General features: G+C 40.4%; 1 protein-coding gene across 5 annotated transcripts in view; it reads left to right on the top strand.

Moving 5' to 3' along the window:
• Positions 1-326: 326 nt before the first annotated feature.
• The window catches only part of Phtf1 (putative homeodomain transcription factor 1), a 38,752-nt gene continuing 16,454 nt past the window's right edge, over positions 327-22,624 (top strand). For 2 of the 5 annotated variants that reach the window (XM_075981727.1, XM_075981731.1), the window contains exons 1-9: positions 327-463; positions 740-814; positions 1,416-1,472; positions 12,635-12,704; positions 13,690-13,848; positions 16,774-16,930; positions 18,710-18,844; positions 20,181-20,340; positions 22,445-22,618. In XM_075981727.1, the coding sequence (XP_075837842.1) occupies positions 770-814; positions 1,416-1,472; positions 12,635-12,704; positions 13,690-13,848; positions 16,774-16,930; positions 18,710-18,844; positions 20,181-20,340; positions 22,445-22,618 (957 nt within the window). In that variant the 5' untranslated portion in view covers positions 327-463; positions 740-769. Of the gene's footprint in view, positions 464-621; positions 815-1,415; positions 1,473-12,634; positions 12,705-13,689; positions 13,849-16,773; positions 16,931-18,709; positions 18,845-20,180; positions 20,341-22,444; positions 22,619-22,624 lie in introns of those variants that run through there. The other 3 variants (XM_075981729.1, XM_075981728.1, XM_075981730.1) reach the window with 3 other exon arrangements.

Genomic DNA, 22,624 nt, shown 5'->3' with positions numbered 1-22,624 from the left:
GCGGGAAGGCGGCCGGGGGCGGAGCCGGAAGGCGGAAGCGGCTGCTGGCACCCGGAGCTCGTCTAGCCGCAGTCCCTGGCGGACGACGCGCGCCGCTGCTCCGGTCCGGGGCTGGCTGCTGGCTTCCAGCCCTTGCGGTGCCGAAGCGGCTGGAGAGGACACCCTTCCCTTTCCCTTCCCCTCATTTTCCAGTCGCTTCCTGGTTTCTCCCATGGCCCGTTCGGCGGCCACCTAGGTCGGGCGTCTGTGGCTGCAGGCTGCGCGCCTCGGAGTGCTGGGCTGCCGGCTGCCTCGGGCTGGGCTGGCCGCCGCGGTCTCCATGGTGACGGCCCCGCCGGTGTCCGGGCCTCTGGGGGAAGATGCGGCCTGCCGGGCCCGCCGCCTCGCCCCCGGCCTCCCGGCCCGGCCGGGGTCACTGAGGAGCGGGGGCCCGGCCGGCAGCCTGCCGGGCAGCGGGCACCAGGTGAGCCGGTGCGGGAAGGCGGAGGGCGCGGCGGGGGGGGGGGCGGCTCGGGTACTTGCCGTCCCCGCGTCCACACTTGCACCGGAGGGGGCAGAGGCTTCTCGGTCGCCTCTGCGCCCATTCCCCCCACCCCCTCCTCTTCTTTTTCTTCCCGGCAGACAGGCAGAGAAAGAGCAGCTCATGGAGAGGCTGAGAGGAACGGCTTTTAAGCCATACCCAAAACGGTACAATAACCTTCAACAACTGGACTCACTGACACATTTCCTTCGTTTTCAGTGAAATCGTACTCTCTGGCTGGAGACACAGATGGCCTCAAATGAGAGAGATGCCATATCGTGGTATCAGAAGAAGGTAACAGCAGTAATTTTATTTGAAAACCATACTTCTGCAGAAAAACTCCCGTAAAGAATAGAGTTACTTTCCTTAAGTTTGGTAATGTCACATATTCTTACATAATATCTCAACATGCTGAACAAAATTGATGTGCAAAGTCATTAAAAACCTAGTTTCAGGTTCCAGGATATGAGCTGTAAGCCACCTTTCTGCAGGCTGCGTACACAAACTACCATGCAGTGCTTTGCTTTGCAAATTATCAAACTTAAAATTATTTTTATAAAGACAAAAATGAAATTCTTATGTGCATGGCTCAGATTGCTACTGTCGTCTGATTGAGCTGTCCCTACATCTTACTCCTCTCTGATATTCCTATTGATATCTTCCTTTAGGAGTGGGGATGTCTTCTAGATGAGCTTTAAGATATTTGGGGTGTTGCCTTTTTACTTTGCAGATCCTGTCCTTTGTTTTGTTTTTTTGTTTTTGGTTTTTGGAAACAGCCCTTGGAAGTATGAATTTGCTATGTGGGAAACATATTTAATAGAGTCATGACTCTGAGGTTTGACTTAGATACAAAGATTGCCTTTGCACCATGTAAATAGCCTGCTCCTTATTTCAGATTGGAGCATATGATCAGCAGATATGGGAAAAGTCAATCGAACAGACTCAGATTAAGGTAAATTGATTTCTTTGATTCTGGCTTTGTTACTGCTGTAAAGAGAAGAGTGGATCATACTTTTTAAAGAATATGCACTCATCCACCAAGTATGCATGGAAAATGATAAAGGGCAGCTGATATGTGGCCTCCACAGCAAATGTCCTAGGTAAATGGGAATATGGTTTCTTATCTCTGGTCAGCTTTTACCATATTACAGTTTAGATCCAGTATTGCCAGACGTTTATTCGAGAGAAGCTGGAAAACATATTTTTAACAAAGAAATATCCACATTTTTTTAAGAGGGTAGTAGTCCTCTTCCTCTCTTCCTCTTTTTCTCCATCTTCCTCCTCCTCCTCCTAATCATCCTAACTGTGCAAACCAAATCAAATTCCTGTTTGGCCTATACCTAGCGTCCAGCCCCAGTTTTCAATCAGTGGTTTAGAGGTGAGCCTTCAAGAACTGCGCACAGCTTTCAGTCTCTTCCCGCTAGAGCTGCTGTGGAACTCAGAATGCTGGCTGGTTAATTTGTAATCGTGGAGGGGAGGGTTACACTCACCAGATGGGAGTGAGAAATAGTGGTGTTGGTGCAGATTAGCCGTTGCGTGGTTGCTGGGCAGCTATTTGTAATTTGATTTTCTTGAAGAAAAGCCCAAAGAAAGGAATGTAAATCTTGATTTAGGGTCTCACTCCCTTGGAAAATGTTAACAAATGCCAGTACATTCTTGGTTTGGTACTCTTTTGAAAAGTTCTGTTGCAGACTTTTATCAGCATGTTGAAAACATGGGTAAGTACAACTGATAGTGTTCTACTTACCTAAGTTACACTGATCCGACTAGACCTCTAAATATCTTTGGTGGTCTGTATTTACCCATTACTCAGGGTACCTTCCTTTATAAGTTAATCACCTTAAAAACTTGTTTGAGCTATTTGGATTTCCTACAGCTCTTCCTTATATTAATGGAAGATGGGGTTCAGATGAATCCCCACATTCCATTTGTAACTGTCTAAATCTTGTCTAGTTATTCTTCTGTGAGCTGCTAAGCCATATCAGTAGTGTAATAGAAATGGCTGGACTGGGAAGTTAGGTATTGTTTAGTGATCTCTTACCTTGTGATGCTTAACATGTCTATGTGGTTTTGTCTGGGTTTTGTTTTCTTGAACCTTAAAAGGATTTTACCTCCGGCTGCAGAATAAGAAATCCCTCCCAAGCCAATTTAGATTTTCATAACTTGTTTCCATGCATCATACCGTATACCTTTTAGGGCACCCTATCAGAGCTCCGTGGGGGGGGGGGGAAACACGTGTGCGCAGTGTCGTAACTAATGTGTAACACATATAGCAGGTGTGAAGAATATTGGAAATTGCAGGGCAGGCTTCAAGCACAGGAATAGCTGGCCAGCTTTTAAAACAGACTCCCATTTGCTTTGTGTGTGTCTTTTTGGTGGGTGGGATAGGATCTGGGGAGAGCTGGAGGAGAGGAAAGAGGATGGTCAAAACATTGTAGGAGGGAAAGAAAAATCTTAAATTTTTTTTAAAATGTCCTGAAAAAGATAAGCGGTTCCTGCCTTCATGGGTTTCATGGATAGTGTGAAAAAAAACTAAGGCTTGTTTTGTTTTGTTTTTCCAAAAAAGATGTTTAGTTAGATTAGACTAACAAAGCTAAACTAAAAATAAAGGAAAAGTTTAAAATGAAAACACAAAGTCAGTATCGGATCACAGCATTACTTTCCTATTCTAAACTCCATTTATGGGGCTGGAGAGATGCTAATCAGTTAAGAGCACTGGCTGGCCTTCCAGAGGACCCTGTTGAATTTCCTGCACCACATGGCAGCTCACAACTGTCTGTAACTCCAGTCCCAGGGGCTCTGGTACCCGCTTTGGCCTGGGTCGGTTTTGTATGTATGTGCGTACATTCATACTTGCAGTCAAGACACTCATGCATAAAAATAAAATTGTTAAAAATTTTCTTTTCAAGACATGTTTTCTCTGTGTAACAATCCTATCTGTACTGGAACCAGCTCTTGTAGACCAGGCTGGCCTCGAACTCACAGAGAACTGCCTACCTCTGCCTCCGGAGTGCTGGGATTAAAAGTGAGCCACCACCACCTGGCAAAATGTTAAAATTTTTTTAAAGTGCATTTATAAAAGTATAGTTAAAAATTTTAAATAGGTACTGGAGAGATGGCTCAGTGGTTAATAGCACTTGGCTGCACTTCAGAGGATCTGGGTTCGGTTCCTAGCACCCACATGGTGGCTCACAACCATCTGTAAATGACATACGGAGCAAGCAGGCATCCCAGTGTGGCTGCAGGGAAAGCATGTAAATGGAGTGGAAACCCATAAATGAGTTTTACTCAGAACTACTGTTTTGAGGAGAATAGAAAGATTGTGTGTGGTATGACTGTGGGATGCGGTGTTGCTGTGTATCACAGGTAGTGCAGGCTGGTGTCTAATGCATGCCAGTCTTCCTGCCTTTGCCTCCCAGGTGCTAGGATTACCTTGGCATCAAAACTAGTTAAAGGCATTGAAAAAACAAGTTGTGAACATAGAGTGAAAATGCTTAACAGAATATTAACACCATGAATTTAGCAATATACAAAATGGCTTATCTACTGTGATTGAATACAGTTTGTGTAGAAATGTACTTTTTTAGACAAGGACTTACTGTAACCCCGGCTGGCCTGGAATTAAGTGATTTGACCAGCCTGGCTTTGCATTTGCATTAATCCTCCTGCCTTTGCCTCCTAGGTTCTGTGATTAAAAGTGTACACCACTACACTTCCTTGCAACATTGGTTTTTAATATTTGAAAATAAATTATTGTGATTAATGGAATAAAGACCTAAACCATATGATCTTCTCAGTAGACGTAGTAAAAGCACTTGACAAAATTGTATGTATTTGTCAAATTTATAATGATGAAGTAAGAGTTGAAGGTAGGTCCCTTAAGTTATTAAAGGCTAGAAAAAAAGCCTACAGCAAATGTCACCCTTAATGGTAAAAAAACTGATTTCCCCATAGTCAAGGAAAAAAAAACAAATAAGAATACCCGATATCCCTAATTTTATATAATCATGAATCTTAGCCTGTGCTATAAAGCAAATTAGGAATGGAAAGGCAGCAAGATAGGAAAGAAATGGAAATTGTCTTTATTCATGTTAACCTAATCACATAGTTAGAAAATTCTAGGAGCCTACAAAAAAATTACTAACAGGTAAGTTTGGCAAGGTCTTTGGATATAAGGTCAGTATGTAAAAATCACGTGTTTCTATGTATTAGCTATGATAATCTCCAAGTAAAATTAAGAAAGTATCCCAGCATTTGAGAGGCAAAGGCAGGAGGATTTCTATGCGTTCAAGGCCAGCTTGGGCTGAAGACAATAGGATCCTGTATCAGAAAAACCAAAGGAGGTGAGCTGGAGAGATGACTCAGCAGTTAAGTGTGCTTTTTGTGCACTCAGGAAGACCCAGAGTTAGGATTTATACCACTCACACGACCAGTCCAGTGAACAGCGTCTTTAACTCCAGCTCTGAGGGATCTCATGCTGTTTTCTGGCCTACAGGTTTGCAAACAAGGGTATACACTCACTCACATGCACAGAAATAAGTAAATCTTAAAAAAAGAATTCTAATGAGTATAGTATAAAAGATAAAAACAATTCTTAGGCATGGCTTTTGCATAGAAAGTCTAAGACTTGCATGCTAAAACTACACCATGTTTCTGAGACGTTAGACTGCAACATACCTCGTTCATGATCTAGAAGATTCAGTGTTATTTAAATGTCATCTGTCGCTCAGTATATTTAATAATATGCCTTCAGGATTCCAGCCAGGTTTTTTTGGGGGGTGGTGGTGGTGGTTAGGAACTAATAAGCTAGCTCTGAAATTGGTATGATTGCAAAGTATGGAATATTAAAAATAAATTTTAAAAAGTTATCATTGGAAGACTTATATAATTTGATCGTAAAATTCAGTACATAACTGTAGTAAACAAAATAATTAGATAATATTGTATTTGTATGATTTACAAATTGATGGAATAGAAAAAAATTTAGAAATAAATCCTTATCTCTTTGTTTAACTAAAATGTTTTCTTAGATTTCTTTTTTACTTTATGTGCATGGGTATTTTGCCCACATGTATGTATGTGTACTACATGTGTGCCTGGTGCCCATGGAGGTCAGAAGACATTGCATTCCTTGGAACTGGAGTTACAGATGATTGTAGGCCATGTGTGGGTGCTGGAAACTGGGTCCTCTACAAGAGCAGCCCCTCCTTACCACATTTTAGAAGGATTTTCATCTTTTGAGAGTCTTATTATATAACACAGGCAGGTATGGGGCTCTCTAGGTACTAGTTTCAGCTGCCTTCAAATTCAAAATCCTCCTGTTTCAGTCTCGTCAGTGATGGGACAGACATGAGTTAACTATGTTTTGCTATAAATTTGATTTTTAACAAAGATGCCCATCCTAGTTTGTTTTGTTTTGTTTAAAAAAAAACACTGACCAGAAACAACATGAGAAGAAAAAAGTTTATTTGGCTTATACTTCCAGATCATTGCTGAGGAAAGTCAGGTGGGAGCACACGGCAGGAGCTGCGAGGAACACTGTTTTCTGGTTATTGGCTTGCTCACAGGCCCATGCACACCTAATTTTCTTAAAAAGCTCCAGGTCCGCGTGCCTCAGCATAGTGCAGCCTGCAGTAGGCTGGACCCTCCCGCATTAGTGTCATCAATTAAAACAGGGCCGCAGATGCCTGGCTGATCTCTCAATTGAGACTTCCTCAGATGACTCTAGGCTGTGTCAAGGGGATAGCTGAAGCTGACTAAGAGACAGTATGAAAATCCAATTGAAATGATGGCCTTTTCAGTAAGAGGTGCTGAAACAGTGGGTATAAACTGTAAACATGATCTTTAATTCTTTTTTTCGTATAACAAAATTTGATTATAGATTTAATTATAAGAAATTGAACTAGAAGCTCAACTTGTGTGCCCAGGAAACCCTGACATCCCCTTTCCCCTGGCTAGCGCCTTGCAGGTGGTATGATGCCTGGAGTTTCTGTAAAAGACATTAACCAGCAGGAGTTCGTCAGAGCTCCAATATCATAATTGAGAGACTATATTAAGTATGTCTGCTATTATTTTTGTGATAAAGATCAATTTATTCTTTGAAAATAAGACTAACCAAGAATATTTCCTGTTACTGCTACTTAACATGCTGTTTGTGAAGATGAACAAAGCATTCTAATGAATATTTTCTTTGTTTTGAAAATTTTTTTCTAGCTGATATTAAAAAGAATAAAAACTACTACTTGAAAGTGACATAACTTCATCTCTAGAAAAGAAAGGCTAGCGAAGTTCACAGGCTAATTTGGCTGTGTTTGTTGTGCTTTATTCTTAGTACTGAAGGGGGTGATGAACCTCTCATTAAAGACGAGCCGAGTCTTGTCCTGAATGTCTACAGTTATAGCAGTAAGAAAAGGGGCTCAACTCGGAGAAGAGCAGAGGAGGCTACAATAGATGAGAGCTGTCAGTGCAGTTTCAAAGTTGGGAAGTAGATGGGAAGTGAAGAACACATAATCATCTGAATACCTGAGCAGAGAAAGTCAGTAAGAAACCAGAAAAAGCTCTGTGTTCAGTTTCTGAAAGACTTAACTAGGTTCATGAGGTCAGTGTGGAGTACTGAAGACAAGACTTGGGAAGCATATGCGTGGTGGCAGTAACAGACCTGCCCACCTTATTCCATATAATTACTGTATGCCTCTCATAGCAGACAGATTGAAGCTTGCTCTCTGGTAGGCTGAAACAGTTCTGTGCTCTCTACCAGAAACAAATGTGGGTTGTGTGACGCTTAATACTAGGATCAAATGAGCTGCTAAAGAGGAAGGTGCAGTTTCTGCAGAAACTAACTGAAGAGCAAAGATGTCAAGATACCGAAGAGTGAAATGGTTGCTGGCCCTTCTGCAGTGCGGTCTACTGTTCAGAAGGCCATATTCAGTGTTCTGACTTGGATTTAGCATGTTAGTGTAAATCTATGCCTCTGTGTATAAATAATAATGGTAAAGTTCATAAAATATTTGAAACTTAGAAACAAAGGGAGAGAAAGGAGCACAGAAGGAGTAAAAGCATTCTTTTAAGAATTAAGATGGTTTGATGGTACATGACTATTAGCAGTACTTGGGAGGGAAGCTGAGGCAGAAGGGTTGCAAGTTTGAAGCCAGTTTAGTCTACAAACCAAGACCTTGACCCAAACTAACTAAACAAATGGGAAAAATAGTAATGAATATATTTAAGTAATTAGATTGTTTATAAAAAACAAGACTGGATTAAGTTTGTTCAAGAGATGTGTCATATGACATGCTGATTATAGTTCATATATTCTTGAGAAATTCTAAGAGTGGGTATAAGTGTTTGTCTCACAAAATGGTAACTGTATGACCTAATAATGAATAGTCAATTCATTCCACAATGAATATAATATCTCTGGCCAGACCTATCATAAACCAAAAATACCATCAGAGGTTAATACATCTAACCTGGGTGCCAAGCTTAGCAATGCTGTCCACAGGAGGGTGGTGGGCTGTTTACTCTGGTAATGTTATGGTGACTGGAAGCTGTTACTACCCCCGTCACAAGATAGCATTGTTCTGCATGTTGTTAGCCTGTGAAGAGATGAAAATGCACATTTGAAGTATGGCTTCTGTGGAGGACTTATTGTTTCCTGCCGTTATAAAGATTACAGTACTGAAAGTGAACAGTCTTAAATTAGGGCCCATCTGCACATATATATCTGTCAAAACATGTTTACCTATCACCCTTACGGAGAAGATTCACCTATCATATCCACCATTCCATTGTAAAAGTAGAACACTTGTTAAAACAACTTATAAAGTCTTAGCTACCAACTTTAAAGAGTCTTTAAAAAATAACCAAAAGGTAAAAAAGATGTTATAGAGGAAAATGTGGGGTAGGGTTGTATGTTACTTAGTGATAGAGCACCTGCTCACACACATAAAAGAGCAAGAAAAAAAATTCTCAGAATAAATTTAGTCGAAAAATTAGAAGAAAAAGTTGCTACCAGATCTCTTAGCAATATGAGAGAAGTGGGGTCAGTAAGGTGACTTAGCAGATAAAGGCTCCTGTCACCTAGCCCGAAGTTCTGAGTTTGAGTCCCAGGTATTAGTTTTCATGGGAAATCTTTCACTGACTTTCGCCCCACTTCTTAAATGTGAGTTAGGTGTATGTCACACGCCCTTACAGTGCTGTATTTGCTATGTCGTTGCTTTAGGTTGTTGACAACATGCCCTCTGTTGTTATTTTCTCATCTCTTTAACATAATTTCTGATAAAGCAACAAAAAGGAATGATTTATTTTGCTCATGATTCTTTGGCTCCACTTTCTGGGCTCCGTGTAAGGTCCAACATCATGGAAACAGGAATATGAGGAGGAGAGGGCACGCCTTGTGGTCAGGAAGCAGAGAGAGTCAGGAAGAAAGTTGGGATTAGGTATACCCTTCAATGGCACATCACTAGAGACTTGCTACAATGAGGCGCCACCTAGTTTCCACAGCCTCCCTAAATATTGTAGCAGGCGAGCATGGGGAGCATCTCAGATTACAGCTGCAGTGTGCTCAGCCTGTCCCAGGAAGTCAAAGGTTACTTCCCCTGTTGTGCCTGACTTTATAGTAGATTTATTCTTTTAGTGGCAATAAAATGAAAATTCATCACAGTGGGAAATAGGAATTACAGGCTTCACTTACTGTTTTTATTCACAGTTACACAGAGCCCACTGATGTTGCAGCACTTACGTCCAGTACAGTGTTTTGTCCTTCCTTAAGGAGACATGTCAGGGGTTTTGTCACAATTGCAGTAACCTGCCCAGGGTTTTTGTAAGGTGTTTCCAAACTTGTGATACAGTATCACAGTTTTTTTTAGGAGCTTTCTATGTTAGGGACTCTGCAGAAGTCTAGGCTGCCACATAGGCAGCAGGTGCAGGAGTGTCCCCTTTCCCACCTGCTAGGATAGAGACTGTGTAGCTAACGAGGAAATCACTTACAGTTCCCAGGGTTTACTCATTAAAGCTTTCAAGGTTAAGCCACATTGTTTGATTTTCAACAAAAACTCCTTTTGTTGTGGGATGCATTTGGTTCCATGTAGCAGGATAAAGGATGTATAATGATAAAGACCGAGAGTGACTTAGTTTCCATCTCTGGGAGGTTTTCAGAGTCACGGAAGAGCTAGTTTAAGTGTTCGTAAAGTGTCTGACATATGTTCCTCTTACATTGTATATAGATCTGTTCAACATGCATTAAAGTATGTGGTAACTGGAAACTTATTTTGTTTTGAGGCAAGTCTCAAACTCATGGTTATCCTCCTGTGTTAGCCTCCTAAGTGCTGGGATTTCAAGTGTGAGCCGCAGTGCCCCATGTGTTGTTTATTTCCCTTAAGAGCAGTGGTCATGAATTTATTAATGACTTCTTTCTCCTTAGGAAAGAAAAATGATAGATAGGGGAGTTCAGGGGCTTATTCCTGACAGACCGCCCTTATACATTGCCTTACTATACATTCTTTGAAGACAGACCTGCACTGACTCACTTTTTACTTTATATTTATACAGGTAAAATGTCTGATGGAAGATGCATGTTAAATATTTATTGCCTAAGCAACTAAATATATTTCTGTCAGTGAGGGTTACAGAATTCACTTCTTAATGCTAGTCCTGTTTTCTAACAGTAGGTAAAGAATGTAGAAAACAAAGACTTGAAGCTCCCATATGTGGAATGACTACAAAGTCTATTTCTATTAGAGTATAAGATAGTAATATTTTTATTTTTAAATTGTAATTCCTGATTTTGAATAGTGTTTTACGACAAGCATATATATCCACATATGTATATATACACACATATATTTGTACTACATGCATATATATATTATATATACTTTGGAGTTTTTTTCTCTTAAACTACTGTATAGTTTTATTGTAATTTAGGGTCTTAAGGAATTTTTCTGTATGTGGTATCTACAGCTTGTAGTTGAATTGAAGTGTAGGGTTCACTTAAAATTGTTGGACTCCATCAATTTAGTTAAAAAGAGCCAAAGATAACTGCCTCTATCTCTTGAGTAAAAAAATAGCAAATTACTGTAACCTCAAGATTTTGAATTAACTTTGTGGGGGTGTTTGTGGGGGTGTGTGTGGTGCATGCATGTGACTGTGTGGGTATGTTGTGTTCGTGTGTGCTTCAGGAGGCCCCAGCAGGAATTTAGATGTCTTGCTCTCTTTCCCTGACTTATCAGCTTGAGTGAAGGTCTCTCGTTGTGCTGGAACCTTGTTATATAAGCCAGGTAGGCTGGCTGCTGGGCTCTCAGGACTCTGTCTCTCTCCAAATGCTGGGGTTAAAAGCACCCACAGCCCTGCCTAGCTTTTTTGTGGAACTAAGACTCAAACTCAGGTCCTTATGCCTTAGTGATAATATTTTACACTAACTTTGATATTAAATATCTGATTTTAAAACTTGATTAAGAAGTAGCTCCTGCAAGTTTTAGTTGAGCATGAAATTAAAATTCATCTCTTTGTCTTTTAAAGTTTTATTTTGTGTATGAGTATTATGCCTGCATATATGTCTTATAAGACACATACATGCAGTGACTGTCCTTGGAAGTTCAGGGGAGTGCTGGATTCCCTGGAAGTAAAGTTGTGGATGGTTGTTAGCTGCCCTGTGGATGGTGGGAATTAAAGCCTGGTTACCTGGAAGACTGTATGTGTGAAGGTCAAAGGACAACCTCAAGTATCAGTCCTTGATTTTCGCTTTGAGACAAGGTCTCTTGTTAGTCATGTGTATGTATGCCAGGGGATTCTCCTGTCTCTGTCTCCCACCTCACCATAGGAGTGATGGGTTTATATAGGTGTGTGTGTTCTGCATCTGGCTTTCCATAGGTTCTAGAGATCTGAATCAGATCCTCACACTCAAGCGGCAAACACCTTCATTGAGCCATCATTCTACCTAGAATTTATCTCTTTAAAAGATTAATAGCAAGTTCGACAAACCAGAAGATTGGAAGAAAATCAAAAGATAATTTCATAAATGTATACTTACTATATGGCAAGGTTATTGTGACTTCCAGATTCTCAATTTTTCTTCTAAAAACATAACCAAATAGGAAAGGCCATCTCTTAGAGGCAACAGTGATTAATTTTAGAACTATCCGAAAGTTGAGGATGCAACAAAGACTCTAGAATTCTCATATTGATCTTAGATAAGTGGATTAACATACAGAAATCTGCAGATTAAGCTACTTTAATATGAAATGATAGAAGACCAAGGCCCAGAAAGTTTTTTCTTTCATTCTCTGAAAAAATGTTTTTTGCTAAATTACATAATGTAGATACATAAAGGGATTTTTCTCAAGTGGATACATCACAATATTAAGAAATAGGATTTAAGAGGAACCTTTTAGCAGATGATAAATTCCAGCAGTATTTGGATCTCAGAGGAGAATGCTGAGTGGACAGCCAGCTTGCCCAACACCTTCCTGAGAATCTGGTGCCTTGCATGCAGTTGATTTTGTCTGAGGCAAAGATGAGCTCTGGGCCTGAAAATAGGAATTGGTAAAGTTTGTATGCAGAAAAATTAGATCTCCATCCCCCAACACCTTAATACACAGCGATGCCCTCAGATAGGAAGCTCGGGATGTTTCCTTGGATAAAGTGCATTGGAGAGTCTTCAGGGGAGGTGAAGTTAACTAAAAACCAAGATAATAAAGCCCTTTAGCTTAATCTGCAAACTCCCACCCAGAATCTTCCACCCTATACTCCCAAACAAGGAAAATTTTGGAGGATTCTTTGAGACTCCAGGAAAACTACCTCTGGTATTGACACATGGAGATTTTGTAAAGGAGGTGTTCAGCCTTAACTATTCTACCATGAAGCCCTGAGTCTGTAAGCTGTACTTTGGTAAATTAAAAACCAATGATAATGTGCACACATAGAAAGTAATTATAGCACACAGCTCGAGTTTCCCAAGTAATGAAGAGTGCTCAGATAGGAGGTAGGACAGTGGCAGCCCCTCAGATGCTCCCATAGGCTTGGCAGTCACCTCAACAAAAGAAAGAAAACAGTTTATCTTTTACTCTTAAAAAGAACTTTTTAAAAATTCATTTCTGTTTTTGTTTTGTTTTATCATAGGGCTTCAAAAACAAACCAAAAAAAATGGGCCACATAAAGCCAGACTTGATTGATGTTGACTTAATCAGAGGTGAGTTTGAAAATTGATTTTTCTATACATACTACGTATTTTCATTCTTTTTCTTTCCTCTCCCAACTTGACAAAATAGAGTTACCTGAGAAGAAACCTCAATTGAGGAATTACCCCTCTATCAGATTGGCTTGTGGACATGTCTTTGGGTATTTTTTGATTACTCATTGATATGGGAGTGCCAGCTCACTTGAGAGATGCCACCCCTGGGCAGGTGGTCATGGGTATGTAAGAAGGCAGGCTGAGCGAGCCAAGGGAGCAGGCCAGTAAGCAGCACACCTCTATGGTCTGAGCTTTAGTTCCAATCTCCAGCTTCCTTCCCCAAGTGATAAGGTGAAGTAAGCCCTTCCATCCCTAAGTTGTTATTGGTTAGTGCTCATTACAGCAACAGAAACCAGACTAGTACTCTTCCCCACCCCACTCTTTCCTCTCTTCCTCCCTCCCTCAGCTCTCCCCTTTCCCCCACTTTATGTCCTTGCTCTGTCTTTAAGCTTCAAGCTCAATTCCCAAGTACTGGAATTGCAGGAAGGAAGTCCACCTCACCTAGTGTGTTACTATGTTATTTCATTCTGGTACTATAGAATAGTTTTAGGTATCTTCTATATATTGTGGCATAATTATTTTCAAGAGTAACATTTCTCCATTATCATTCAAGTTTTTGCACTTTGTTCCTTTGCTTAAATATTTTGTGGTTGTAAATAACATAGTTTTAGTAATGGTGAAAGGGAGATGCCTTGGAGATTTGTTGTTGTGTCATTTAGGAGAATGTATTGTTTGCCATTCAGGTGAGCCTGACTTGTTTTGAGCACCTGTTCTTGCGCCTGAGGTGAGAGCATCTCAGAAGTCTTGCCAGCATGTCATGTGCTGCTTTTTACCCCACACCCCATTTCTAATGTAAGGTGACAAGTGGGCATTAGTATGGTGCATATATGTGTTTCTTACGCATTTTAATAATGGTTATCTTTTGTTTATTGACTGCTTAAAGGCTCAACATTTGCCAAAGCCAAGCCTGAGATTCCATGGACATCCCTCACTCGGAAGGGGCTTGTTCGAGTGGTGTTTTTTCCGTTGTTCAGCAGTTGGTGGATTCAGGTTACCTCTCTCAGAATCTTTGTTTGGTTGCTGCTGCTTTACCTCATGCAAGGTAACTCGAGAATGGAGTAAACTGTGATTGCTTTTCTGTACTCAGCAGAGGCGTGCTGTGCTCTCACCCTTTCATTAGGGTCTTTAAAGCAGGCCTTTCAGCCTTTTCACTGGAATTCCTTTCCCTAAGAAATTTTTATGCCTGATGTCTTAGTTAGGGTTACTGTTTATTTCTTTGAAGAAAGACCATGACCAAAACCAAGTTGGGGAATAAAGACTTTATTTTTCAGCTTACATATCCACACCGTTCCATCACTGAAGGAAATCAGGACAGGAATTGATAGCAGGAACTTGGAGGCAGGAGCTGGTGCAGAGGTTGTGGAGCGCTGCTTACTGGCTTGCTCTCCATGACTTGTTCAGCCTATTTTCTTACAGAACCCAGGACCAACAGCTCAGGGACACCACCACCCACCATGGACTGGCCCTCCTCCATCAATATCTAAGAAAATGCCCTACAGCAGGATCTCATGGGGCATTTTCCTAATCAAGATTTCTTCCTTTCAGATGATGCTATCTTGCCTCAAGTTGATGTAAATATAGTCACCACACTGGATATATAGATATATAAAATAAGTATATAAACCAAACATTTACTGCTAATAAGTCAGAAAGAAGGAATGGAGATTTGGCTCAGTGGTTAAGAGCGCTAGTTCAGTTCCTAGCACCCAACTGTTCATACCTCTGTGGGCAGCAAGCATAATGTGGCAAAAACATGTAGGCAAAACACTCATTCATATGAAATAATAAAATAAATAAATGTTAAAAAATTATTTAGCCAGGCATGGTGGCCTACACCTTTAATGCCAGCACTCAGGAGGAAGGAGCAGGTGGATCTCTGTGAGTTCGTTCATAGCCAGCGTGGTTCCAAGCCAACTATAGTTACATGGTGAGACACTGTTGTAACTCCTCCTCCTTCACAAAAAGCACTGCCCCCCCAAACCAACCAAATAAAAGCCCTACCGAAAGAAAATGGAAAAAATCAGAAAGAAATTTATTATAAAAGAATTCTTTGGTGGGTATATGCACATATAATTTTACAATGTATTAAAAATGAAAAAAAATTTTTGTTGATATTTGATGAAAATCCTATGCCTGAGATATATTGTTCTTATGTGAAGTAAATTGCTATAACCTACTTTTTTGGCTATCTTGTGTATTCTTCTTTATTTTGGGGGCCCTCTATGTAGGAAACAATGTCTAAATTGGTTAAAAGAATAAACTTATTAAAATAAAAAATGAAAGCCTATTGAATACTAATTAGATAGTTGTGTTTATTAAATTTTACATAATTAATCTTGCACATATATATTATATGTTACAAAACATTTTTATTTATTTGAGAATTCCATACACATATATTATATAGTTTGATCATATCCCTCCCTCCATTCAACTCCCCCTTGATCCCCTTCAGTGCTTACCTCTTCCAATTTTATGTCTTTTTCTTCTTATTTAAAACCTGCTGAACCCAATCCAATCATTGCTGCCTTTATTGCCTAGGTCTGGGGCCATCCACTGGAGCACCGGCAAACTTTGTTTTGGTTAAATCACTTTCACCACATCTTCTCTCCTATCTCTCTCTCACCTCCCTACTGCACAAACCTTTCAGCCCCTTTCCCTCGTTCATATCTCAGGTGTTCTCTCACCTCCTCTAGTTAAGACCTCTTTCCCCTCCAGATGCAGGGATGAATTGTTAAATCTATGGAAAGCTATGAATAAAAAGTAAAAAGAGGTTGGTGATAGGAATGAGAGAAAGAAGTAAAGATGCAAGAATAGGGGGGAAGTATGAGGTGTGGCTGAAGAGCATGCTGAAGAATGCCTCACAGTAAACTGAGTGAAAACCACACACAACAGGCCTGAGCAATACCACAGCAAAGCAGTATGAGACACATCTCAAGAGTAGAAGTTAAAGTAACAGAGAATAAAAAGTTCAAGATGCCTGGATGAAATTCCGTTTTGTATATGTATGGTGCTTGCTTTCTAGAGTTTATAGAGAATCTATCTCTATTCACAAATCTGCAGGGATGCAGTTAGTGAATATTCTGCTGTTAGCATGTTGGAGTTAGGCATCTCTTGGAAATTTAGCCTTGGTAGAATTTGTTGAAGATTCATCCAACAAGGCTATTCATCCATTGGGTTAGTGCTAACTTTTTCTACACCAGCAACTAATTCTCAATAACAGGAGAGTTACCATACATTAAAGTTTAGAAGAACTGTAAAATCGTTTGTAGTGGAAGTTCTGTAGATAATTTTGATATTACCCTACTTCTCATTTTTATTTATCTCATATATGCAATGGAAAGAAGCAATACAGCACAGTAGTTAATTCCTGGGTTCAAATCCCAGCTTTGGTACTTGCTTTCCAGATATCATTGGGCCTTGGGAAATACTTTTTCTTTGAGTCAAATAGTAATTCAGAACTGTCTTCTTGGAGGTTGGAGAGAGAACTCACAGTTAAAAGCACTTGCTGCTCTTGCAGAGGACACGAGTTTGGTTCCCAGCACTCGTGTTGTGCATGCAGCTCACAGCCACTTGTAACACCAGCTTCAGAGCATCTGACACAGACACAGGTACACATTCACACACAATCACACACACATGCGCTCTCTCTCTCTCTCTCTTACACATAAGTAAAAATAAATCTTAAAACACCTAAAACTGCCTGCTGCCTGTGGCATCTGGTTATCCTGTGGTGGAAGCCCTTTATCATGCTACCAGTTTGCAGAATACTTCCAGTAGGTTATTTTTTTTTTTTACTTACCCAGCAATCTGTGACTTTAATTTTTACTCAGCTAATGTCCAAGTGCATGATATCTAGGAAATTATTTATTTTTATTAGTCCTTTTAGAAACGACAGCTTGTAGAAGCAGCATTCTTAATTACAAGAGTGTGCTTTTTAGTACTGTGCATTTTCAATCCTCTGCAGTAACAGCGATTGTGTTATATCTCATGATGCCTATTGTGAACGTGAGTGAAGTGCTCGGACCGCTGTGCCTTATGCTCCTCATGGGAACTGTCCACTGTCAGATCGTGTCTACTCAGATAGCCAGGCCGTCCGGGAACAATGGGAATAGGAGAAGAAGGTAAGGTGGGAGGTTGTGTATTTGACTTGCACATGAGTGCTGCTTCACTTTCCCCTCGTGCTAGGAAGCCTCATTAACCTTTTGGTTCCATATGACCTCTTTCTCACTCAGTGCAGTATGTTCAAAAGGAAATTACTACTTTTTTTTTTTTAATATTTCTTTTTCGAGGCAGGGTTTCTTTGTAGCTTTGGAATTTTTCCTGGGACTAGCTGTTGTGGACCAGGCTGGTTTCAAACTCAAAGAGATCTGCCTCCCTCTGTCTCCTGAGTGCTGGGGTTAAAGATGTGAGCCACCACCACCAGCATTGGCATTATTTTCAGTTTTGGAAAAGTATTCTCTGGCTGGGGTATAGATATATCAGTGTAGGGCACTTGCCTAGTGTGAACATGTGTGAGGCCCGGGTTCACTCTGCACCATCCTCTGAAAAGAGAAGAGGCAAGAAAAAGGGAGAGAAACATTCTCTCTCTCTCTCTCTCTTTTGTTTTTCAAGACAAGTGTAGCCCTGGATGCATGAGAACTCAGTCTGTAGACCAGGCTGTCCTTAACCTTAGAGATCTGCCTGTGTCTGCTTCCCGAGTGCTGGGATTAAAGGTTGGCTCTACCACTGCCTGGCTGAGAAAATTTAAATCTCTTTAAAATTTGACTGGTGGTAATATATGTTGGTGCACACCTTTAATCCCAGCACTCAGTGGCAGAGACAGGTGGATGTCTATGAGTTCAAGGCCAGCCTGGTCTACTTAGCGAGCTCTAGGACAGCTAACACTACACAGAAAAAGAAACCCTGTCTCAAAAAATCAAAAAGAAAAAAAATGTGAAAATTTACTATAGTTAAGGATTTCAGCACATTGGGTTAACACTACAACATTTTGACCTCTTTCATAAGTATGTAACTAAAACTTGGCCTCATGGTATATGCTATATCTTATCACTTGGAAAGTAGACAGGATTGCGTCAGGTTTGAGACCAGGCTGGACTGTGTACTGAGTTCCAGGATAACCTGACTTACATAATGAGAACAAAAATAAAACAAACAACCCCAAGTCACTTTTTTGACTTGTTTAGATACCAACTCTGTTGCTTGTGTGGTGTTATCGGGGGTTGGAGTATTGAAGTTCTCTGAGAGGGTTCAGTGTTAGCTTCCAAACGTTGTTTGCTCTCCTCAGACTATTTCTAGATTTCTTTACTTAGGCAACTAATAAATGAGACATTGACATTTGGTTCAGTGAATTCCAACACATTTATTTTTTAATGTTATTTTCAGAACATTTGCTTTTAAAGAGGGTCTCTATAAATTTAGAAACCAATCAGTGCGCTGTGTCTCATTGATTAATAGGCGGGGTCTACAGTAGAATCGGGTCATGTATGTAAATCATTTAACAACGTAGAATGTCAGCGGGAATGATAGGTGCCGTTGCTGGTTGTTTCCTGATTAAATGTGCTAGATGGGTAGACAGCTGTACAAGGGAGAGCAATGCTGTCGTCTGGCTGGTGTGGCGGGTGCTTGAAGAGCTCACGACCATGTATGATACTCTCTCCTATTCCGTCTGGACAACATTCCATTTCTGCAGTGGATGAACAAATTGATAGCACAGGACTTTGATCTTGACTCTGCTTTGTCCTTAAATCATAAAATGCCCTATGGTCATATGTCCTTGGTGTATGAGTCTAACTATGTTTGATTTCAGGAAATAGTTTGTTAGCATAATTTTCAGAAGGCATGTTATGGGCATAAATAGAAAAGGTCTTGAATAATCTGAAATTATTGAAATTTTTTTTTAGAAAATTACGAAAAGCTGTAAATGGTGACGGGAGCCGAGACAATGGAAACAACCCCTCTGATAAAGTCAGAGGAGTAGAAACTCTAGAGTCTGCACCCAGTGTTGGTGGGTTTTGGGGGACTCTCTTTGGCAACAGGTAGGAGTCTCTTTTATTGGAATTTTACTTGATTTTGTGTTCCCTTTACTGTTGGCAGGGTCTGTATGATAATTGGGCTGTAGATGTAAATAGGGTGAGCTTGGTTTATAGTTTTGTGAGTTTTAAGGGTCTGCAAAGACTTGTTCACTCAAACTATTATCTCTACTGTCTCTCATGTTATCTATAAAACTAGTAACAGCTCTCAGCATTTCATTGCATTTGATTTTAATGACTTTTTAGACCACAGTTGCAAAAAGCTCCCTGAAAGGCTAAAAGCCTTAACCAACATTTTACAGAAAAGCGAATTTACAAAAGATGGGGGGTTCTTAGAGAGAGTTGATACCCATGAGGAATGGGATGTGGTGAGAAGCCTGATGTTGGTGGATGGTAGGATAGAAAGACAAATGGATTAAAGATAAACTTGAACTCATTTGTAATTATGCAGGTCATAAGAGCACCAGTGTGATGACTCAGGCACTTGTTTTTTCTTATATTAAGGATGGTGAGTTTAAAAATAAATCTCCTTTTTGAATATGAACTATGTTCACACATTGTTCTAGAGATGTATTCACTCCCCTTATTACTTTTTTGGTTCCGTGTGACATTTTTTTTTTCACTCAGTACAGTATGTTTAAAAGGACACTTACTACTTTTTTGTTAGCATTTATTTTTAGAAATGGTTTTGAAAAAGTATTCTCTGGCTAGGGTATAGATACATCAGTGTAGGGCACTTGCCTAGTGTGAACATGTGTGAGGCCTGGGTTCTCCACCATCCTCTGAAAAAAGAGAAGAGGTGAGGGAAAGGAAGAGAAACATTCTCTCTCTTTTTCTTTTCTTCTTCTTTCTTTTGAAATGTTTGAATTATGCTGGATACTGTGCGGTCCATGTCCTAAGTGATTGTCGTAGTCAGAAGGGAGGAGTAGGAAGGTGAAGTCACAGTAAGGTAAACTCCTTCTGGGTTATTGCATCTGGCATGTAGCTTAGCAGACATTACATAGTCACATAGCTTAGTGGATAGAGTAAGGGTTAAGGTACTGAGGCATGGTTATTGTTTAAGACAGCGAATATTATAGACAGGTACTGTGAAGCGCATTGATGGGCAGTATGAGATGGAAATGGGCGTTCCTTTGGAGAGGTGAGCAGAGAGAGATTCATCTTTAAGAGTGGGTGAATATTCTGCCCTTGAATACCGTTCACAAGGTAGAGATCTGAACAATACAATTTCTGAATTTTCTTGACTTTCAGAGTAATATACTCCATAGAAGAAAGTTTTGTTTCATGAAAGATACTGCTCTCAGAAAAGTAATTAGTAACTTTTTTCTTTTTTAAAAAATAGGATTAAAAGGGTGAAATTAGTATCTAACAAAGGGACTGAAACTGACAATGACTCAGGCTGTTTCCATCCTATCATTAAGAAGAGACAGGGTCGACCAGAGATCAGAATGTGGCAAGCAAGAGAGAAAGCGAAGGTTTCGGATGGAGAAAAGTGCCGTAGGGTAAGCTCTAGATGGGCATAACAGTATCTTTTTTGTCCTATGTAAAATTTTCCTGTTCTGAGACTGTGTTAGAGACATAAACTATAAACCCATAGGTGTGTAAGGTTGTCAACAAACCGTAAGTAAGTAAACAAGGAAATGCTACAGGCAGATTGGAACTTATGCGCCAATACGAGAATTTACTGTTTCCGCTTCTAGCAGCCTTCATGGTGGGTGGGCAGCTTGCAAGAACACAGAGCAGTGTAGAGATACCTACAGTCAGTTTAGTAAGGGTTTGGGAAATTTCTAGGTCTAATGTAGGTGGTTTGTTCTATGTCTAAAGCTACATACTTTTGTTTTGTCATTTTGAATTTTTTTTTTTAAGTCTTGAACTGAGGCATTTAATCTAATACTTATTTTATTAAGGTTTATTCCTGGGCATTTTACTTTTTAAAGAAATATAATATTTTTATTTATTCTTTGAGGATTTGATTTGTGTACATAATATTTTGAGTATATCTAACCCCCTTGCCCATATCTCCCTCCTAGCTTTATGTCATCATCTCCGTCCTCTTCTTTTGTACCAAGTCCAATTAGTACTGCCAATGTGAACATGGGCATAGGCATGTGAATAACATCCCAGAGACCATAGCCCTAGAGAAAATAGGCCTTCTTTTCAGCAGCCATCATCTACAGGAAGCTTGTCAGCTAATGTCCCTCCCACATCATGCTAGAGTGTTGACTGTTTTGATCTTGGGCATCGCCACAGCTGCTATGAGTTAACAAGTATAGTGTTCCTGTCATGTCCAGAAGATACTGTTTTGCTGTAGTCCTCTCTGACCTTGGCTCTAAGCCTCTTTCTGCCTTTTCTTCAGTAATGGTCCCTGAGCCTTGAGGGGAGGGTGGTGTGATATAGACAGTCCATTTATGGCTGTACTCGCCACAGACACTTAGTCTGCTTTGACCATTTATGAGTCTGTATTAACAGATGTCCATTGGAAAAGGAAGCTTCTCTGATGAGGACTGACAACTTCACTAATCTTGGATACAGAGATATTTAGAAGGCAATTTGATACTGTGTCCACTTAGGAAAATCATAAGGTCCTTTGAGCTCCCCATCTATAGAATTTTGTACACAGGATTATAGTACTAGACTAGAATTCTCTTCTGTGGAGTGGGCTTTAAATTCAATCAGAAACCAGTAGGTTGTTCCCATAATATCCATACCAGTATTGCAGTAGGCAAATCTTGCCAGATCAGTTGTTGTGGTTCTCAGGGTGCTCAGTTGGGCAAGACTCTTGATGACTTTTCTGTCTTAGAAACCTACATAGCACCTTCTGTGAGCTAGTTAATAAGGAGTAAGATCAGTACCAGATGGATTTCTTCAAGTCCTGTGACCAGAGTGCATTGTTTCTTAAGCAGTAGGGTCCAACCATCAAGTTTTGTCCCCCAATAACAACTTGAAGGGAGGAATGTCAAACCTGGCACTGGGCTCATTGTTTGATGAGAACCGAGGCTTCTGGGAGGTTTATGAACCTCCTCATGAAGGGTAATTCCATTTAGGCTGATCATATCATCAAAATTGGTTATTATTTTAGGTTGCTTGTAACAGGTTTCCATATAGCTTTTCCAGATTTCTTTGGAGATCCTTACCCTCACCCCACTCCTCCTCTGTCCTAGTCTCCCATTAGTCTGGTAGTTGTTAACCCGTCACTGCAGCCAGGCATTGCTCTGAGTGTCTTACAGGTACAGTGACTTCCTTGTTTACAACAGCCCTGTGAGCTAGGTACTTTGTGTTCGACTTTTGAGATGAGGACGCTGAGCCTCAGTCGCTAGCTGGGAGCTGTGACGGAGGAGGCGTAGGGTTTGACTTGAGCCTGCACTGGAACTTGTCATCGCATGGCCTGGCTTTTCGGCTGCAGAGATGCAAGTGCACAGTTTTCTTAATTTTGAAATTTTAAAAATGTTGACATTAAAATAATGTTGAGATCAAGTAATAAGTAAACTTGTTTGGGTTTAATTTCCTTTCATCTCTTGGAAACCATTCTGTGAATTTTGCTTTTACATGGACAACTTCCTGGAGTGTTTTTTTGCTGTCCATTGTGAGATACTGTTTTTCTTGTAGGAGGCGTATAGACATTTGGGTAATGGAATTTCAGATGATCTGTCAAGCGAGGAGGACGGTGAAGCTCGGACACAGATGATATTATTGCGTAGGAGTGTGGAAGGGGCATCGAGTGACAATGGTTGTGAAGTGAAGAATAGAAAATCAATACTTTCAAGGCACCTAAACTCTCAGGTAATT

This window comes from Microtus pennsylvanicus, chromosome 7, assembly GCF_037038515.1.
Source record: "Microtus pennsylvanicus isolate mMicPen1 chromosome 7, mMicPen1.hap1, whole genome shotgun sequence".
In the NCBI taxonomy this organism is placed as follows: Eukaryota; Metazoa; Chordata; class Mammalia; order Rodentia; family Cricetidae; genus Microtus; species Microtus pennsylvanicus.
Note: the sequence above shows the minus strand (reverse complement) of the source record. Positions and strands in the feature narration are given on the sequence as shown.